General features: G+C 44.9%; 2 protein-coding genes across 3 annotated transcripts in view; one reads left to right on the forward strand and one right to left on the reverse strand.

Annotated features, from left to right (window-relative positions):
- Window positions 1–803: 803 nt before the first annotated feature.
- LOC104044135 (actin-like protein 7A) lies at window positions 804–3,011 on the forward strand. The gene has a single exon (XM_009503905.2). It carries the CDS (start codon window positions 1,537–1,539, stop codon window positions 2,797–2,799), a length of 1,263 nt encoding a protein of 420 aa, XP_009502200.2. The 5' UTR covers window positions 804–1,536; the 3' UTR covers window positions 2,800–3,011.
- A 1,540-nt stretch (window positions 3,012–4,551) lies between these two features.
- The window catches only part of ELP1 (elongator acetyltransferase complex subunit 1), a 32,696-nt gene continuing 16,084 nt past the window's right edge, over window positions 4,552–21,163 (reverse strand). Inside the window, exons 18-36 of one of the 2 annotated variants that reach the window (XM_064439152.1) lie at window positions 20,635–20,750; window positions 19,819–19,892; window positions 19,103–19,181; window positions 18,758–18,837; window positions 17,707–17,847; window positions 16,515–16,600; window positions 15,907–15,932; window positions 14,822–14,945; window positions 14,260–14,357; window positions 12,853–13,054; window positions 11,427–11,488; window positions 10,863–10,925; window positions 10,684–10,744; window positions 9,784–9,897; window positions 8,977–9,088; window positions 7,697–7,824; window positions 7,149–7,303; window positions 6,081–6,159; window positions 4,552–5,116 (exon numbers count right to left, since the gene is read on the reverse strand). In XM_064439152.1, the coding sequence (XP_064295222.1) occupies window positions 5,049–5,116; window positions 6,081–6,159; window positions 7,149–7,303; window positions 7,697–7,824; window positions 8,977–9,088; window positions 9,784–9,897; window positions 10,684–10,744; window positions 10,863–10,925; window positions 11,427–11,488; window positions 12,853–13,054; window positions 14,260–14,357; window positions 14,822–14,945; window positions 15,907–15,932; window positions 16,515–16,600; window positions 17,707–17,847; window positions 18,758–18,837; window positions 19,103–19,181; window positions 19,819–19,892; window positions 20,635–20,750 (1,868 nt within the window). In that variant the 3' untranslated portion in view covers window positions 4,552–5,048. Of the gene's footprint in view, window positions 5,117–6,080; window positions 6,160–7,148; window positions 7,304–7,696; window positions 7,825–8,976; window positions 9,089–9,783; window positions 9,898–10,683; window positions 10,745–10,862; window positions 10,926–11,426; window positions 11,489–12,852; window positions 13,055–14,259; window positions 14,358–14,821; window positions 14,946–15,783; window positions 15,933–16,514; window positions 16,601–17,706; window positions 17,848–18,757; window positions 18,838–19,102; window positions 19,182–19,818; window positions 19,893–20,634; window positions 20,751–21,163 lie in introns of both variants that reach the window. The other variant, XM_064439151.1, reaches the window with a different exon arrangement.

The following is a 21,163-nucleotide window of genomic DNA, read 5'->3' on the forward strand; positions in this document are numbered from 1 at the left end:
GGTGTGTTTGCAGCTTTGTTGTGGTTCTGCCACACTAATCTGTACGTGAACAGAAGTTGGGAAGAAGTGTTGTGTTTGGACGAAAGGATTTATTTTAATTCAGAAGCTGAGGTGTTGAGCCCAGTTCTGGGTTTCTACTGAGAGGAAAGAAACAAACAATGATTTAGAAGTCTTTCTCTTGATGTGTTCTGCCTATCACTGAAGTTTCCCTTAAGTGAGAATGTTGCAGAGGCTGGTGTGGCTGACAGCAAAACTGTTCAAGGAATGTACTGAAAGCGTACGGGAAGGAGCATCAGCTACAGTGTCCCCACTTTGCTGTGCTGCGGCATGGCTTGAAGGTTCCAGTGCTGCTGAACTTGCCCTCGTCGATGGAGCAGGCATTACTCGTCACCATACAGCCAGGGTAGTCACTGCTCAGGCTCTGACAGGGGCAGCCTGTCTCTTTCATGTACCAGGATGTATTTAATCATTTTTATATAAAAATGTGTAACCTATGCAATGAGTGGCTTCACTGCTCCCCAGAGTAATAAACTGTTGAGGTTTGTGGTTACTTGGCTGTACATGTTGAGGCTGGTACAGAAATTGCATGCTTTAATGCTGCCCTGTTTCTCTACATCGGGACTTGGGTAAGCCTCTGTTATTTGATTGTCACCAAGATGCGAGCTCCCAGATAGGCAGCAGAGCAGTATTAATGAAGATCTGTTTCTGGGTCCAGAACTGGTTTGTAGGGTTAAATTTAATGCTAAACCCAGCCTTGACTTGTTGAGTAAGATGCCCTCAGGGTGAAATGGCTTTCAGTGAAAGGGCACACAGACCTTTCATTAAGAGGAGAGGGTGTCCTCTTCCATGCCCCCATGCAGCAGCTTGTTATTGCACACGCTCTGATGGGGCAAATAGTGACCTGTTGCTGCTGGAAAAGACCAAAGATGTTCCTGTAGTGGAATGGGGGACAGTAAGGGTGAGGAGTTGGCTGTGGCCTAATTTCAAGCACTAGTCACACTGCAGTGTTTGCTGACATTAGTAATATGCCTTAATTTAGAAAGCAAAGCTTATAAAAAAAAAAAAAAGAGGATCAATGACAAAAGCACAGCCAGGCTGGGATTCGCACTTGACACAATCTAGGGCTTCACTTGGCCCCAGAGGTGAAGTTATGCTAATGCCTAGCAAAAGGGACTGTTTTGGACAAAGAGCAGTTGCAAATGCTGGAGAATCATGGTCTTCCTCACACAGCAGATGCAGGCCAGAATGGAAGGCCATGCTGCCCCACAGCTAAATGTGCTGTTTATGCCCCACAGTCCGTCACATCTGGGTGGGTGTCACATTTTTCGGTCCCTCTCAGAGCAGCTCAAAGTGAAGCACAAACACCTGCAATCCAACTATATAGAAATGTCATGCAGCTGTCCATGTCACAGCTGTCACACGTGTGTGCAGAGCCCTGGTTTCTGAGGGGCAAGCCTAGGTATGATGTCATAAGTCAGCTGCATCAGCAGAACCACTGCCACCAGGGCTCCAGGCACGCCTCTGCTGCTTGTGCTGATGGAGCAGCGCAATGCTACCGAGAAGCATGCCCAGCACTCGCTGAATGAAGTCACAGCTGTGCAGGAAAGGGCTGCAAGAATGGCAGCAGCGGATGCAAGCCATTTGAGCCCTACAAGGGACAGCCATGTATCTGCAACCACAGGTGGCCTCAAGGCCATGAAGAAAACTAAAGCAGTAGTTGTGGACATTGGCACAGGTTACATCAAGTGTGGTTTTGCTGGGGACCCACGTCCTTCCTGTGTTGTTTCATCTACAGTTGGCAAGCCCGTGTGGCAGGCTGGGAGCAATCAAAAAGACACCTTTGTTGGAAGAGAGCTGTGGAACAGCACCGTACCCTTAACACTCATCAACCCGGTAAGACGTGGCATAGTGGTGGACTGGAACTGTGTCCAAGATGCTTTGGAGTGTATTTTCCAGACAGAGCTGAAGATTCAGCCAGATGACCATGCTGTTCTGGTGTCAGTGCCTCCCCTGTGTTCCATCACTGACAAGGAGCAATACGCTGAGATGATGTTTGAAGGGTTTCACATGCCTGCTGTCCACATTGCCTACCAGTCCCATTTATCCATGTACTCCTATGGAAAAACCTCCGCTCTTGTGGTGGAAAGTGGCCATGGCACTTCGCACGTGGTTCCCATCTATGAAGGCTATGTTTTACGTAGCATCACTGGGAGAGTAGATTATGCTGGCTTGGACATCACATGTTATCTCATGAAGTTACTAAATGAGTCTGGAAAGGTGTTCACAGAACACCAGCTAAACATTGTACAAGATCTCAAAGAGAAGTGTTGTTACACTTCTCTGGACCTTACACGGGACTTGCATTTGCCTGTTCAGAAACAACAAATGCATTATGAGCTGCCAGATGGACACCTCATCACTGTAGGCAAGGAGAGATTCCTTTGTGCCGAAGCGCTCTTCAGACCAGCCTTGCTTGGCTCAGAGCAGCCAGGGCTTTTGCAGCTGACACTAGACTGTCTCAAGAAGTGTGATGCTGGCATCAGCAAAAAAATGGTGGGGAATATCCTGCTGTGTGGGGGCAGCACTATGATGGAGGGCTTTGCGGACCGTTTCCAGATGGAACTAGCCAGGATGTGCCCCAGTGACAACCTCATCACAGCTACATCCCCTCACAGAAACTTTTCTGTCTGGATTGGTGGGTCTATTCTGGCCTCACTCCACTCTTTCCAGGAGCTCTGGGTTTACAGGAGCGAGTATGAAGAATGTGGTCCCTCCTGCCTTTTTAAGAAGGGCTTCTGAGGAAGATACTGGGTGCCTCAGAAAGACAAGTGTTGACAAAGAGTACCTGAAGCAATTCAAGAGCACCTCCTTTCCACCCCTTGCTGTAATTAAGATATTTCTGCTGAAGCTGTATTATTTTTGTGATATCCTGCACTTGAAATAGAAAATAAAAAAACCAATGTAATGAAGCTAGACAGCAGACAGGTGACAAACTTCTACTGTACTGAGAGAATCAGGCTTGCATACAGCTATGTTTGCTCAAGAAGCTAAGGTTCAGTAACTGCAGAAGTAGGAAGCAGGAGGCAGGACATCCTCCCCAGAGGCTTGCAGACACCAGGTACTGCTTCCAGCTCTACTGCTCCTTAGTCAAAGGTGTAGGGGAAGACAATGGAGTTCAGTGATAAGTTACCATATGAATGTTTAGAAGACTGGTCTTCCAGTAGGTGGCAGATTTAAGGTGATTTTTGCTGTGATGGGAGAACAGGAAAACATGTCTAAAACCAGAGGGTCTTCAGCTTTGACCATCAGCATGACAGAAAAGCAGAAGAACCCATATACATATATTAAAGGAAGTGCTGTGTTTAGGCACAAGCATAAATCCTCAGTAAGCTGGCAACAGTTTTTACCTTGGGTTCTTTAAAGACGGAATCTCTAGACAACAGATTAGGCTGCGCAAGACCTCAGCAGTTACTGGCATCAGACTTAGGAATGTTGGGAATTAGTGGTGTCAGTGTCGCATTTTAGTTGCAGTGCCAGAGCCCTCCACACCCTGGAGAAGACCACAGACTCCATCATCACCCCTTTCTCCATATCTGAAAGATGGCTTCTGTATTTCGTCTTGGACTATGTTCTGCTACCATTTTGAAGATCCAGCTCCAGTAAAACACTCTTATCCTGTGCAGCCTTTCATGTGTTTTGCCATGTCAAGGCTTTACACTTGGAGAATCTCTTTCCAGTGCAGTCACAGGACTTGAAAACATCCCCACACCACCCAGAACAGGCCACGTAACTCAGAACAGCTGGAAATAAGACCACTCCAATGCTTCATGTGACACTGACAAAGGATTGTTTTGCCATTCTGCTCCAACAATCCCAAGCCAGCACAGCACATACAATGCAAGCCCATGTGGCCACCCCAGTACAATGACTCACATATGGGAGCTCTCTCATCACAAATATAATGACCCGCAGCACTAGGCATGCTAATGCCGTGTGGTAAGAACACAGCCCATTGCTGAGTCACTGGATACCTCCAACAGACAGGAAGTGCCTTGTTTGTGCTGGCATTTTTCCACAGCACCTAAGTGAAATAGCTTGCATTGAACACAGCAGCTGCCAGGCCAAAATTAACTGAGGGAGAGGGAGGCTGCTACCACTGAAAGGGCTTCCAGTCTTGCCTGCAAAGCTTGTCTGCTTCCTCTGCTCCCAGGACTGCTGCTGTTACTTCTGGGGTCAGACCGCAGAAGTGTTCTGGGGTAAAACCTGATTCTCAGGTATGAGGTCACATCAGTTTCCACCTGAAACAGTTCAGTAGTGCAGTAGTACATAGCATAATCAGGGTACAGCTGCTGCTCCGTCAGTGCCATACAGCAGCATTAGCTGATCTTCTTTAAACTCAGATAATTGGGGAAGTATTACGCAGCAGTGTGGGATACCATCACCCCCCACCCTGCTCTCCCCACATTTTCCAGGACAGTAATAGCTGTTGGTACTGCAGGGTTCACTCTGAGGTAACAAAGTGATTCTGATGAAAATATGGTACTGCCAACATCCAGCTTCAACAGAGAAAACATAACTCACTTGTTTAGCAACTACAGCAATTTGCTATTGGTACAGACTTACTGGTGAGATCTCTAAAACAGGCTGAACAGCTTAAAATGTGACCTGTCATCAAAGAAGGTAGCATCTACAGGAGGGAGTGATGGCAAAGCAAATAGCCTGTCCAGCACTGGTGGGGTTGCTTCGTCCGGAAGGGAGAGAACAGTGGTGGGAGATGTTGGAGACAACCAGCAGAATCCAGACCTGTGCACCCTGTTACTCCAAGCTCACAAACCCTCTCTGCAGTGGGATGGGAGTGTCTGTCCCCCATTAGCGTGTTGCCATACAGGTCACAGTCACCGCTGCATCAGATGGAGGGACCCTTCACCTGGCACAGCCCTAAGAACAGTGCATCAGAAACACCAGGAAACAATGGTTTCTGTAGAGATATAATGAAATGATATGAAAAGTTAACAGTTCAGGGTCCACTGGGATTCTTTGCCTTTTAGTTATTGGAGAAGATGCAGTTTCCACTGTAGATTTTTATTGAGTTTTGGTGGAATAAGTAATTCTGGATCTGAAAGACAAACAGGACAAGTGTCAGAACAGAGGGTAACAGCAATATGGTTTCTTCAGGAGCTGTCAACTACTTAGTTTACTTTTCTTTGCATCAAAGGACACTGAGAATTCTCTGACACATGGCATTTCCTTTCAGTGACTGATCACCAGCCTGCATGGAAGAGCACCCCTAGCAGAACTTCTGACAGAAATAAATCTCTGGGGCAAATCCAGCCCCCTCTCCATTAAGTGTTATCATTCAGAATGAGGCAGCAACAACCAATGGCAGAAAACAGAACTCCATTCATACACCAATAACTGGGACAACGGCCAGCTGACTTTTTCAAGTGTGCCTCTTATTCAAGAAGCACAAGGTTTTCTCTGGAGCCAGCCCTGGCAAGTGGCAATAGGCAGGTCACATCTACAGGTTCATTAGAGGATTTCTCCAGGCAATTCCAGGACTAGTAGGTGAAGAGACTGTAGGACTAGTGGGGAAGGGGGAATACAGAGGGGAGATGGGACCAGTCCTTGCTAGGTCTCTCAGCCATGAGTTTGTATTAGCTGCAAGGACTTCAAGATGGCAAAGCACCACGACAGACTGTAGCCTGGCCTGGTAGCCAAAGCCAGATAGATTCAGTGGGTAAGTTACAAGCAGATTTATTTAACACAATTCCTAAGAAATCAGACTTCCAATTCCCTCACAACAGACAGATACTACACACACAAGGATCCAGGAGCACAATTCAGACAGTAGTTCTAGCACAAGACTTCAGAGCAAATAAAACCTTATTAAGAAGGCTGCTCACTTGCCACCATAACGAAAAGCAAGAAACTCCTACAGGTGAATAACTGAGTAACTGTTGGCAGTTATTCAGCCTACTTAGTAGTAGTAGTAGTACTTAGTAGTTGACAGTCAAGTTATTCAAAGCCCACTGACCCCACTAACATTTCACACCCACACCTAACTCAGAGACTCAACCAACCTTGTACAACAGGAGTCATCATCCTCTTCTGCTGATAGGCAGCCATAATGCTGTTTGCAGTTGAATTGGGTCCCAGGACCTGTATGAAGAAGCAATACCCATGTTCCAACCTGCACAAAGCAAGGCTAAGAGCAGGAATACCTCCAAAGAAAACTCTGCTGTTAGTCTCCAAAAGCAGAAGCAGCTGCCTGCAGATCTCACACTACAAAGTGACCAGGAACACATGATCAAAGCCCAGTAAAGTCTCAGAAAAGTTAACACAGAGGCAGAGAGAGAGAACTGCCTTTGGACAGCTTCTCAGGACACAGAACCCTCACCCCAGCACCTACTTCTTTGCAGCCCTGTAAGTGTCATGACTTGGCATGGCTACTTTCATTACAGTGCCAGCAATATTTAAAGTTCATTTGAGAGTCTCAGCTCCCTGTCACATAGAATGGTTTTAAGCTCTCTTTAGAGTTTTGCTAATCAGTAGTTAGGGAGAAGATACTGAGGAATATCTAGTGTTCACCATGAATGCTCAGAAGCCACTTATTAGAAATAAAGACTCCTTATTCTGCATTAAGCTGAAGCTTAGAAGCCTGACATTACCTTCTTTCTGCAACATACTCCTTATGATATACCGGTTCAGACTAAATTGACCAGTCTGGTAGCATTTCACTTCATATCACCAGGCCGGACAACCACTACTCCGGTACATAAAAGCTATGCTAAACACTTCAACCATCAGGCCTAAAGAAGAAAACAGCGTTCCTATGTTCTATAAATTGCTTAAGATAGAGCTTATGAAAAGAAGTGACTAGGACAAGGTAACACAAGCCTTATGAGACGTCAACATGTCCACCGTGGCATTCAGTGCAAGGGATGCAGCAGGCTATACCTTTTGTACACATCTAGAGTGTACTGGCGTGGCAGGCACTGCACAGAATATCTATTTGATCTCTACAGAATAAAAAAGCAGATCTGGAAAGCCAGGAAATGATTCTGGACTCTCTGGTGCAGAATGCAAAATACTCCTAAATACTTGGTATCATATAGCAGGCATGATGGATATTGCGGATGAGCACAGACCAGGTTGACAGAGCTCTGCTGCAGGTCTGGAGTCCAAATTTCTGGGATCGAGGTCTCCATCAACTGCAAAACCTCTTCCAGGACTTGCTGCAGTGCCCCAGCTTGCTCATCATAACCAAACAGCACAAGCTGTTTCAGAAGGATGTGCATGTCTCCTGCAGAAGGAACAGAAGCACGAACAACAGTAATTAACACAGGTATGCTAAATAAACAGATGTATTTCTCTGGTATCAGGGCACAGGAAGGGGAACAGCAAATTAGAACTGGTTCTGTCCCTACCCAGCCCCTACAGTGCCCAAGTGCAAATGTGAGGCAAATGTGTCATGGCACTGGCAAGGCCTCACTTCTCTGCTCCCAAACTTCAAATGTGAGAGCTAACACTACTACGTGTTCTTCCAGGCACAAAGACAGACAGTGAGGCCCAACACAGATGGTCTTATGGACCTGGCAGCCTCTCTCCCTGCATAGTCATTAAGAACAAGAGGGGGCACACTGCCTCAGCTGTCCTCACAAGCTGTGGAGTGGATTAATATCATCAAGCGTCCTACCCTTCACAGTCTCAACAGCACGAACATTTTCTCCCAGGACTTCCAGAAGGGCAATATCTTCAAAAGGACTCCCCTCCTTCAAGCTGTATCTCTTGCGCTCAGCCTTGCGCCGGTTCTTTGAGGATCGGCTGAAAGGGAGGATGCTTAATTATAGTGTGCACAACAGGATTACCTGTAACAGGGTAAGCCTGAAGGAACATCAGCAGTGTGCATGAAACTTGTTACTTGAGTCCTTACTCTCTCCAGTGAGAGGGAACTGCATGTAAGCTTATGTATCTTTGTGTAAATGTTTTAAACATGACTCGATCAATATCTTTTGTGGTCTGAACGACAAGTCAGTAGCTGTGCTGTTTCTCTACTACAAAAAGGACTGCTCTGTGTTCCAGCAAGGTTAAAGCATTGCTCTAACCACAAAGTAGGGTAAATTGCTTGGCAGCACTCACTACATAGAAGCTGACCTCCACTTAAAACAATTTGGTGCCAGAGTCTGTGCTTGCCTGTGCACATTTTCATTCCAGTTATCTCCACAATTTGTGCGCTAATACAACTCACTTTCTACCTATTATCACAGGAAAGCAACCTCCAATCACAGGCCAGCACTAGCTGTTTATGCAGTTTGTAATTTGTCCCCAAATGATCAGCACACTGACACAGGTATGCTGAATACTAAGGTTGCATTCTCTTCCTCTTATCATCTGGGCCACAGAAAGTGCCACACTTTTCCCACAACTGTATTTTTCCACATTTCAGCTAGGGAATTCAGAGGCGGACCCACAGACTACACTGGCCTCTAATACACCCCACCCCACAGCAGCTCACATCCTTAAGAGCACTCAAAAGCAACACAGATGCCCACTGTGGGAAGACATCGGTATGAGATTTAGTAGCAACCCCCACCCATCAAGTGCAAAACCTAGGACAAAGAGCACAAGCCAGGCGAACAAGCTGTTAATGTTTGAGGAGCTCTGTCCACATACTGTGTCAAGCCTCCTACAGCCAACTATTCTGGCAACATGCTTGACACCCACAGAGCCAGCTCCTGCCTGAGTCTGTGTTCACAGCTCCTCTGCTGGGCAGTCAGTTCCTGTTGCATTAGTGGCTTCTGGCATTTTCTGCTCTCTCCCTCCCAATAAGAGCTAAAATAACCACAGAATGCCTGTAATTAATGCAGCTTCAAGGCACGCACAGCCGCGAGGAGGAGCATGCCAAGCATGAGGAAGCTGCCCTCCCAAATGCTGATGCCAGGGCAGCCACTACCTAATCTGGAGGCAGATACCTACGCTGATATTCTTGAATTGCTGTGTGAATATTTGCTGTTCATGTCGCTGGCTGTCACAACACTACTGGTTTCAGAGAAAAGATCCAATTCTGGGCAATTTGGCATTTCATAATCTGTAAAACATGTTAACAACCGTCACAGTATGGAAAAAGGTCACAGTTATTCCAAGCTTTCTCTGGGTAATCACTGTAGCTTGCTGGAGAAGCAGCTGGGGCAGATTCATTCTACCTGCTGGTGTTTCGGAGCCTTACGGCTCTAAATCCCACTCAGCCAGCAGAGGAGAAGAAACAGCAATTGTGAGAAGAACACTGCTCCTCTGCCCTGGTGGGGATTGCGATATTAATCAGCACAATCAGAGGGACGACAATCCCAATGCAGCAAATCTGGACCACGACAAAGCATTCTGCTTTCAGAAAACTTCGCTGAGCCTGTGTGAGCTGGCAGGTGAATATGCCTAGTAGGTACTCAGCACAAAGGACATGCTAAAGCACTGTCTGACCCAGCCAAGCTGGCACTGTGGAGACAATGCTGTGTCATTCTCAAGAGCTTTCAGGTGCATTTGGATCCCATGAAAGCTGTGACACAGGCAGCACCTGAAAATAAAGCTGTCTTTACAGAACGAGCAAGGTCAATCAATCACAGTCCAAGTGAGGTGCAAGGATGTGGTGAGAAGAATGCTGTTCTACTGTTGTAGATACCACTAGAGCTAGAATAGAGCACAGCTCCACCAGGGCAAATGGAAACCACGGAAAAAAACATTATCACAGTTACTTATACAGAAGAAAGTTATATGCATTTCAATACCAACCCTGCAGGCTCTCACAAGCCTTCTCCTTCAGCTCTCGGACCACTTGCAGGCGACTCTTATGGCGAAGAAACGCTGTCCTCTGAGAATCTAAGAAGATCAGCTGACTCTTCTGAGCTGCTCAATATTAAAATCAGAACATGAACATTTGTGCAGAGAACCAGAAAAGCATTTTTTGCACAAGAAGTCTGAAGGAGCACAGTCCTTCAAGAAGCTCAGAAGGCAGGTGCAAAGCACACAAAAGGACTCCAGTGGAAGGAAATTCAAAGCTTGTAATACAGGAGCCCATCAAACAAGATGCACCTGGATGCAGAGCGAATTAACTTGCCAGACAAGCATTTTCTAGAACAAGAATCTGTTTCTAATACAGGAAAAGCAGAAAGCTCTGTGGCCAAATCTCTTCACATTCATTAGGTTCGAATTAAAGAAAAAAAAAAATCCCTCAACTACTGCTTATAGCATGAAAAGGAAAAACAACCAACAGTAACCAACCATCCTTCCTGAATGGAAGGGAGAATACAGCTATCAAATAATATTTTTCAAAAACTGCTCATAAAAGCTTACAGGACAGTCAGCCATTTTCTTAGTCCATAGGTCTGCTGCCGCATGGGCTCTGGAACCAGGACTGTCCTGCTTGTTTATGGACACAGTTTCTGACTGTGAGGTCTGGAGAAGCAATAAAAGAGCTTGACTAAGCTAAAAAGAGCCTGTGACACTGCAGGGCTTCAAGCTGCATTGAGTAGAGCAAAATGCAGCTAACTGGGCCGCATTAGTTTGGCAGAAACAAAGCACCCTTCCATTCAGCTTCCAGTACTGGGGTGCTGTTGACTTCCCACAGACCCAGTAAAGACTGTCTTCAGCCCCTCTAGCACAGAGAATCCTCAGATAATTGCACAGATTCACCTTCCAGAATAGCAGGTTTGAAGTTGGTCTCCAAGATATCCAGTCTACCATACTTGTGAATCTGGATCAGGGAAAGGAAACAAGGTATTATTTAAGGATCTAACACAGATCCCATCCCTCTGTTCTTGCACTCTAAAGAAATATTTCCACTCTGGTTCTTGTGCTCTGAAATGTCTTACCAGTCTTAAAGCCTCTTCCCAGACAGCCCCTTCTAAGAGCAGGAGAACAGCCTCTTCACAGTCCTAGAAGGAAAGAGCAACCATGTACTGCTACTGATGCTAGTAATTCACATTCAGGTCGCACCTATTCAGATGCACAGTTCTATGCAGCAGTATCACAGTCAGGAGAGGAAAACACTACTGTGCCAGGTACTTTGAAGGGTTGACATAAACCCCCTCCCCCAACTATGGTTATGTCTCCCATGCTGAGGGGAAATCCCTCTGGAACTCTGTCTTCCTTACTCCAGCCCTCATGCTTCAGCTCTCCAAGATGAAAGCTCTTCAAACCAAAGCAGAGGCAGCTTCATGAGTGGAAGAACTCAGAGACAAAGCTTTCATCCCCACTCTGCTCACTGCATCACCTGGGCTTCCTCTGCCCACCCCAGGAGAGCCCATGGCAAGGACTGTTTTGCTATCAACATGCATAGAGTCACACGTGGCCCAGGAGAAGAGAGAAAACACAGATGGCATATCTTTCTGACAGAGGACAGTACGGGGACACAGACAGAAGGGTAATTACATTACCTGAGCGTACTGCTCCAGGAGTATGGCTGCCTCTGCATGCTTTCTCTGTTCAACTAGTTTTCCTACAAGAGAAGGTGGAGTTCAGCTTTTCAGAAGCAACTGAATTTTGTCCCACAAAACGACAAAGTAGAAGAAAATCCCCATCACTGAGGCACTTTCTACCTGCCACACTCTTACTCAATCCACCCAGTAAAAAGAAGGGCTAATGCCAAGAGTTCACTAACTCGCAACATCATCAGCCAGTTGCTTGTGAAATTGCTGGTGCCTGTCCTTCAAGGCCAGCTGCAGAAAGTTCCCCCCACCCCCCGTCTAAGACAGAAATAGTGAACAGTCTTTTAAGGGGAGGGGGCTAAGATGTAAAACGGAAACCTCTCTTGAAAGCTTCAGTGTATTGCAGTGTTGCTGCCTGCAGGGAGCACTTTGCTGCCTGCTCTCTGTGGTATGGACAGCAGTCATCAAACTTTTAGGGGACTAGAAGCCCTGAATCCCACAAGTCAGAATCAGCTTTGGCAGCAAAAAAGAAAAAAATTTTTAAAATCACCCAAGCAAAGCAATCTCATCCATGACAGCCTGTGTCTGGCTCATCTTGCTAAAGTACAGCTGTGATTTAAGAGGGGCACCAGAAAAAGTGTTAAAATCAAGACATGAATGATTCAAACCATATTAGATGACAGAAAAAGAAAATACTGGAATATCCAACTCTGGAAGGATATTCCCAGGAGCCACATTCCCTCTGCATAAATGGGCCCTTCATAAACTCTGCCTCTTGAGTAAGGGATAAGTCAGTATGATGCTCCATTTCTCTTGCTAAAATATATGCCAGGTCCACAATACATCTGATGTATGCAGTCTACGATGACCTAGTAAGCACAAATTCTGAGACCAGCTACCTTTTTCTTCTGCAGTATGATGGCACATAGCTTTACATATACCGTTTGGTCCTAGCTGCTAGCAGACTTTAAGGAGAAAACATGAAGATGCAGTTCTGAATTATCCAACAGCCTCTAACGTCTGTGATTAGGCACAGCACTTATGTCAATGAGTCTAGAGGGCTCAGTCATGTCAGACACTTCAAGGAATCTCCATTCCCTGAGGTTAACCAGGGAGGCAATTTGTAATAGCAGTTCAGCAACCAGCTGCAAGGGAAAAAGTGCAACAAGCAGTCAGCATGGGGCAGCCAAGGCCACAGCTAGCTTGGCAACTCCTGAGTGCCTACCAGCTCAGCTCCAACACCTTTTGCTTCCTTTGAGAAATAAAGGTGATGTGCAATCATCCAAACCCTTGGAAACATGGGATCTTCGTTCTGCCTTTAAGAAAAACAATGCTGAAGACTGAGGTTTTCACTAAATTTTAGGAAAAATCAAAATGAACCAAAAATAACAGCAGCCAGTTTTCCTCTGCACACTTCCATCTCCTCAAGGCCTACCTGCCATGCTCCGTGCCAGGCTGGACAGCTTGTCCTTTGTGTAACCAAGCTGTGATGCCATACACAGGGCTTGCTGCCAGCTGCCACTGTTCTGAAAAGCATCAAGCGCTTTTGCCAAGATGCCAGCACGAGCAAATATCAATGCAGCCTGTTCATATAGCTGCTTCTGAATCAAGTACTCCCCATATGCATCGCTGATATCCTGCAAGAAAGGGACAAAAGAGAAATAAGAAATCGGCTGTAGAGTCAGTAGCAGACATCCATTAGTAAAAATTAAATGCCCATCAGCAAAAGCCTATTTTCCCCTCCCACAAAGAACCTCCAGGCACAATGTTCCTACTCCATTTTGAACTTTATATCAAGCCAAGGGCTGATGATTAGCACCTGGAGACAGCTCACAGAGCTAAAGCAAGAGACATGGGGAGGTACCTAACTCTCCAAGCCAAAGGCTGGGTAACTACATGCTGCAGGAAATCACCCCCTTCTTCCCCACTCACATAAATGGTTTTGTTACAATGTCTCACTGAACCGGGTTACTCCAGGAGTCAAACACTGGCACAAGGGAGGACGCAAGCCTGCAACTCCACAGGCACAGACTGCTGTGTATCAGTACCCTGAGCTTCACTATGCTATTCAAAGCTCACAATCTCCATCAAGAAAGGGTGGGTAGATTTGACTGGAAGAATACTGAAGAAATAAAGACAGACTCCCAATGAGACGGAGCCATGAACAGACCACCCTTGTGAGGAAAGGGTCCTTTCTGCTTCCACCGTGTTCCAAACAGACTGTATTTCACCTCTTTCTTACTCATCTAATTCTTTTACAAAGGCTTGTGTGTTGTGTATTTACAATACATAAATTATATTAAATGCATTCATTTACATTTCACCTCAGCCTTGGGCAAGCTAAAGTTCTTCGGTAATACTGAACAGAACATGGGACACTATGCTAGGAAACAGCACAGCTACAAGTGCCCCAAGTTCTCTAGCACTGTTCAGAACAGTTTAAGGATAACGAAGCGTCCCCACACAACCTGCAAGTGCCAGAGAGAAAGCTGGTATCACAAAGGACAAGACAGGAAGACAAGTCTTTGTGTGGTAACAGGAGTCGTCCAGCATACCACAAGATAGTGCAGCAGAAACCAGACTCCCAGGTGCTCTCCTGGTCATGGGATCAAAGACATAACAGCCACTCCTTTGATGACCAGACCTTGCAGGGTCAGTGCTGAGTCATTCCAGCTAATATCTCAGAGGAGGGCCTCAGTCAACAGGAATAGCAATGACCTGCAGAACTTGAATGCAAGCAGCTTCTGTCTCATTCCTGCTGTCACTCAAGGTCTGACAATGTGCAAACACGTGTGTGAGAGAATAAAAAGCCTGCATGCTGCAGTGTCATGTGCTTACACACCTTATACTCCTGAGTGCTGGAGGGGTACAGCTTCAAGGCTTCACAATACTGGTTCTGATCCTTCACCAAGTTCAGAAATTCAGAGAAGTGTTCAGGACCTGCAGAAATAATTTATTATTCGTAGCAATAAAAGAGAAAGCACATGCCTCTTATGGCTCCCAGCTAGTCTGGGTTCATTGCATTAAGAAGGAACTAGAGGTGCTTGGGTGGAAGAGCACAAAAGCACCTATTCTGCTACTGTAAAATCAAGGTGTTCACTTCCTTGAGGTTTGCTCCACTTTTGCCAACTGTTAACTGGGGACAAGTCACCTACAACAGGAACAAAACAAGACTTATCCTTCATGATCACAGAGCAGTAAACATTCTCACTCCTTTCTCCCTGTGCCAAGCTACACTACAAAAAACATGTAGCAAAAATAAGTTAACCATGCACTACAAGGAGGGACAATGACTTCATACAATCCATCTCTTTCTTCAGCTATTTCCCCCCAAAGGCTCTCCAAAGGGAAATGTTCCACTGCAGAATTTCTCCTTAGACACTCTGCATGTGCAGGACACGTACCACATTTGCTGAGGTGCCCAAGAGCTTTTGTGTATCTCTTCAAGTGTTTGTCTATTGTATATCGCTGATAATTGGTTTCCATTTTCCGGAGAGTATTTAAGAAGGGCAAGTATTCTTTTGGGTCCTGCGAAGAATAAAAAAAACTGCAGTTGAGCTAATCTGGTAAGATCCTTATCTTGCCTCCATCTTAACCATCAGATAGTCCCATATTGTATGAAATACACAAAAAAGGCTTTTTTTAAAATTTAAATATAAGCCGTCTTAAAGAATCAGTTCTGTATATGTACTCTTGCCAGGAATGACTAACTTAAATTACCAGGCTCCCACATGGACTTGGACTTCAGCAGTATCTAAAGGCTGGTGAAATTTAAAATTCAAGGCTATATATCGTATCAAATATTGTTTTTTTATCAGCTATTATCATGTATAAATTTGGAGCTGAAAAGCTGATCAATTTCCCCCACACCAAAGACCATATAGGGTGTTTTAACTGATGGGCAGCAGGCTCTACTATACCAGAAAGAAACTCCGAAAAATCCTGATGGGCATTTCCATTCAGAGATTTCAAATTAAACCTGCTGGAAGTTACATACTACTGTCATTGCCACCACCAAATAAGCAAGAATCAAAAGAGTACAGAACTGGGAATGTAAGGCATGCAGTCACAACACTTCAGACCACAGTCCCTCCCTTCCCCAGAGTTACTTAGCTGTGATGCTCTAGAGAACCCTATTTCACCCTGAGCACACGCAAATTTCCAAAGCTGTGCTCAAGAAGTACTAAGGGATTCAGAGACATGCCACCTTCCCAGCATCATCCCAAGCAGACAAAACCTCCAAGGAACTGAATCCTGCCTGGGTAGAGTGCTATGACTCACAAAACAGATGGGCTGATCTGCAGACCATGAAGAACTTTTGGGAAAGCACAAAAATAGCTCCTTGGCAGGAACTACAAGCCAGGACCTTTTGAGACTTTTCTGCCACCATGATGACTAAATCAAAGTCATATGTCCCCAAGGAATAATCATACAGTTCATTGACATCCACAAGGAAAAGCAAGTACTTCAGTGCTTCTTCTGCACTCACTGCTTTGGCATCTGGAGTAATGCTTTCTGTAACAAGATAAAGAAGCATATGATCAGTTACACCAATTCCCACAGCAGTGGAACCCCACTCTGAGGGAGGGATGCATTATCAAACATCCTTGACACTAGATAGGGACTATCAAACTAATGGCTTGTTCTGACTTTCAGGAGGGGTTACTTTGCCTTTCCTGGGCAACTTCAACGACCAGCCCAGGCATAGTGACTTCTAAGTGTGCAACAGTGACAAGTCAGAAGTATCAGCACAGAATAAAAGCAAAGTTTTCCAGCTTGAGATAGCAGGACCCAAATGGGAACCTCCTATTCCATGCTGGGAGAACCAGAGTTCTGACTGCAAAGAGAAAACAGCTCCAACTCTGGGCTATCTGCTGACATACGTAGATAAAAGGAAAAGCTGAGGGCATGTACTGCAGCATATCCTAGCTGATATGCTGCTGTTCCATTAACACACAGTGAGTTTCAAGTACATTTGTTTTCTGGTTGACTCCATGAACAGCCACCTTAAAATCATTTTCAGGGTAAACCATGCTAACAATGAAAGCTCTGGCAAGCCACCCACTTTTCAAATCTTTTGATTTCCTGATACAGTACCTCGAAGATCATGAACCTTCTGGAGAGCAATTTCCAGTTCTGGAGGGCTTTTCTTTACATGTGCTGTCAGAATCGATAGGCAATATCTGAAGAAAACAGAAGCAGTAAATGAAAAAAGCAAGAAGGCAGAAACACTGGTTATTCCTATTTTAGCACAGTGTGCAAGTTCTAGTTTACATTTTAGTTAAAAAAACCCAAAACTATTCAGGTATTTCAATCTTTTTAACAGAAGATAGGAAAAATGGGAAGAAAACAGAATATAACAAATGTTTTTCTACTCAGTATGTCTCCCCAAACATGTCACAAGACTGGAGGTATGTTTTGAGTAGAATGAGCTTCCTTACCATGCCAGCCAGCATAATGGGGAGAGAACACCTCTCTCTGAAAGCCTAGACAGCGGGACACTGTTTTCCAAATGAAATTTGGCATGAATATGGTCTTTTTCATATAAGGAAAACCTTCTAGGAGCCTATTCCCACTTTCATACATTTTACACGTTCTATTTCAGAGTAGCTTTCCCAGGAAAGGGGATGCTTTGTTTTCCAAAACCGTTTACTGAAATTTTCTAAATGTTCTGAATTTCTAAATTTTCAGGGTTCAGCCTGTTGTTCCTCTATCTACTGTTTCATACATAAGCTGCCAATGGTTTAACACTGCTTTATTAACCATTGTTATTGTCTTATTTTTGCGCTCTTTACCCTTGTCTGGTGCTGATCCATCCAAGGAGGATGGTTACCAAAAAGGTAATAATTCAGAAATATGCAGTTGCAGATTCACAAAAGTAATTCAGTCTCAAATGGAACTGCTGAGATCCTTTTGAAAGGCAAGCTGCTCCAAAAAGCCACCATCTCCCTGATATGACAATCTTGCTCACGTCTCTCTGTCCCCTGTGCCACACAGACTGTCCTCAGTTGAGTGTATTTTCTTAAACCCTTATAAGCATCCTGCATCTATTACTTCAATTCTTGTTGTAAAAAGTTTTTTGCCATCTGTGGAATTATTAGATGTTGTGGTTTTCAGGACAGCATCCTCAGCAGATAGAAGGTATGGCTATATAAGTTTTGTGGAACACAGGCTCACCTCAGAGGATCTGAAGCAAGATAACTGATGTTAAGGACAGCTTTGCTTTCTGCAAATGACTTACTAGAAATGTCTCTAATGGTTCCTTCACCTACAATAAGAAAACGCTCACTTTTGTGGGTCAATATGTTCCATGGCAACTCTCATCACATCGCATATGAGGTTTACTTTTTTCTGATCAGGATGCTGGCGTGGTTGAGCATTACTGCTACCATTCAGAGATGGGTACATACTCCTTGTGAAATCTTCTTCTCTAAATGAGAACAGATAACATGAATACCAGCATGGTGCATCACATAGCCCAGCACAAAGACAGTAACATTAAAAAACACAAATGCATAGAGAAAATAGCCACTCAACAAAATAGCTCGTATCTCATTCAGTACTGACACACAACCTGCCACACTACCAGAAAGCTCTTCAACATCTCTCATCCATCCCAATTGATTCTCAGCGAAGAGAGGCATTGAAAAAAACTGGTCAGAACAACTACTTCAGTTGCACAAAATAATCAGAAGGCAGGATTTTCAAGATACAGCTGTCTTCTACTAAATCCACTATGGAGATGCTGAGCATAGAGCACTTCTGAAAATTAAGCCATTTGCTTTTATTTCTAGACAAAGATTTAAGGTCAGGTCAACACTGAAAATAAAACGGAACAGCTAAGTGATATGTCCAGCTCCTAAATAATTATTTACTTCAGCAAGCTTGAGAAGTCCTGAAGCTAACAATGCCCTCAAGCCTCTTGTCACTCAACCTTTGAGAAAGAAATCAGGGGGCCTGATTTGGGAATCTAAGCAAGTATCTTGACCTGAGGCTTCGGGTAGGCAGTGCTGTCTTGCTCTTCTTTATGAAGGAACACACCTTTCTCTGTTCACATTTACCCCTGTACAGCAAGCCTGGCTTTGACAGACAAGTCAAAGCAGTCAGATGATGTACTGATCACTTGCTGGAAAAATCTAATGGATGCCTGCAAGATGAAATTCCCGACAAGGCACGTTGACTAGCCCTGAAACTATTAAGCTTACTCGAGTCTTTATGACCCAACATGCCAGATTTCTGACTAACTCCTTGCACCCACATTGAAGAGCTGCCAATATTTTGACAAAATAATGTACCACCGCTGATTACATGCATGCTTCTATTTGCAGAATTATACTCACTTCAGTTCTGTGAAAAACAAGTTGATATAGTTCACAGAATCTATTTGCCTGATAAAGGTTTCTGCGTTTTCCACAAATGCCTGAAACAAACAAGAGTATTACTACTGTTATTCTGAACAAGTACATTAAGTACAAGATCAAATTCAAAGACCTTCTCTGAACGTACAGATTAAGAAAATGGTAAGTCTAATCTGCCTGCACGAGGATGTAGCAGTGCAGAGCAGCCATGTCTGCTGAAAGCAGAACTGACAGCACCACCGCCTCTTCGGAGCCCACTGTTCAATGTCAATGGATTCCAGAGTAGACAAATACGGAAAACAACACAACAGAACTAGGTATACTTGCCTTGGGATTATAGTCATAGAGAAGATTGAGATTGATTCGCAGCTTCCTCATACACTGAAATGCCTCCCTGAACATAAGCCTGGAGGAATAAGTCAAGTGGGATAGTTTACATAGTGGATAGGTGCAGTATCCACAAATAAAGGGAACTGACCAGAGGTAAGGCACACCCCCTGGGAAGGGAATAGCCTAGGCAATAAAATATGTAAATTGCCTTCCAGAAAAAATGTGCAAGGTCAATCACGTTCATTGCCAGCTTCTGCAGTGGAACAGACCAGCACACCAAACTGAGGAAGCAATACAGGCCTTGCATTATTTTTCTCCTCTCTTAAAACAGAGAACTACGTTTTAATCTAATGTGCCAACTTCTGTTTCAGAAAACTTCAATGTAAATCAATTAAGGAAATAAAACATGAAAAACAGCATGCTTCATCATGAAGTGATTGAGATGTCTGGAGAATGGAGCAGATGAAGATTTCTCCCACCCATACAGTCTCAGTACACATATAAGCCCTTCAGTGGTGAAATGAGAGGCACCTGGGACTGTTGAAAGCTGGACTTCTAGCTGGTAGACCCAGGAACAGTTTCACTCCCACTAACAAAGTAAGTTTGTTAGAATTTAGCTTCCCTCCCTTCTCCAGCACAACAAAACCAGCCCAGCCATCCTCTAACAGCTCAGACTAGGGGAGAGAAGACCAGAATATGCCAATGCCATTTACCTGTCTAGCCACTTCCGAACCTGGGCAAGAACCAGAGCTCGGTGGTGAACAGTCTCCAGATTTCCTCTTGGCATCTATAATAAGATCCACACATTTATTTATTTGTAGTTACTTGGCCTACACTGAAGGCAAAATGAGGACTAGCTGATTTTCTAGGCCTGTCTGCTACTTGCAGGTACTTGGGCCTGTTTGTTCATTTCAAAGGACATGCAACTTCTAAGACTGTGGAAAAGTATCTGAAAATTCTCTCAGCTTGGAAACATCAGTCCTCAGCAGGCTGGACTCCACTCAACCATACAAGACCCAAAGCAACCTCATCAAGCTTTCAGGTTAGCTGTGCTTAGAGGAAGATATTGGGCTACACATCTCCAGAGGTGCCCTTCAAATAACATCCTTCTCCATTCTCTGAACCTTTTCTGGTTCTGAAGAGTGAGCTCAGCACTTCAGACAAACTTAGTGCCAAGGCTAATGGAGTGCTGCTAGCAAATACAGCAAGTACTGACAGGTGAGTCTGAGGTTCACCAAGAGGCCACAATAAGTAGCACTACGCTACCTCAGCCATTAGCAATTTGGATAGCCCTTCCCCGTTCTGTACATACCCAGCTGCCTGTGCTGAACCTAATTCCCATAGGTACGCTCAAAATCCCTCTGCATCCAGCCAGGTGGCTGGAGATTTGTGGGGCACTGTGCCGCAGCAGTACAAGGCAGCAGCTTTGTACCACTGCACAGATTGTGTGCAGGTTGGCCAGCTGCCCACTGAGATGACCCCCCTACACCCTGATAGCAGACCTCAGCAGACATGGGCAGAGCACTGACCTGCAGCACAACCTTTGTGTCCTGGGGCACAACGGTGATGATACGTGAACCTCGCTCCACCTTGCGCAGGGTCTCACTATTGGGTGCAGCGGCACTGCTCAGGCCAGCCTGAAGGGCTGAAGACAGCATATTTATCAGCACATGTGGAACACTGCAGCACAGTGCCCCGGTCAGGCTTTCCTGTGTGGCTCTGCAAGGTCATACTGGACCAAATGAGTCAGTAATACACCAGTAACCTTCAACGGTTCCAGGTAGGAAGAGGACCTCTAAGTGCTAAGCACTGCTGTACACAAAGTAGAGATATGTCCTCTATATAAGAGGACATATATAAAAAGCTCAACAGGCCAGGTAAGAGTTGCCCTGAATAATGTAAAGGACCAACAAGTTGTCATCATGCCTTTTCCAGGGTCCTCATACCTCTTGTAGCCAAATACCACCAGAAACTCTACTGGGACCCCTTCTCTTCCACACACCCTCAAATAGCACAAAGCCCTTTCTTCTTTTGGACATGGAGGGGAGGGAGAGAATG

This window comes from Phalacrocorax carbo, chromosome Z (assembly GCF_963921805.1).
Source record: "Phalacrocorax carbo chromosome Z, bPhaCar2.1, whole genome shotgun sequence".
Lineage (NCBI taxonomy): Eukaryota > Metazoa > Chordata > Aves > Suliformes > Phalacrocoracidae > Phalacrocorax > Phalacrocorax carbo.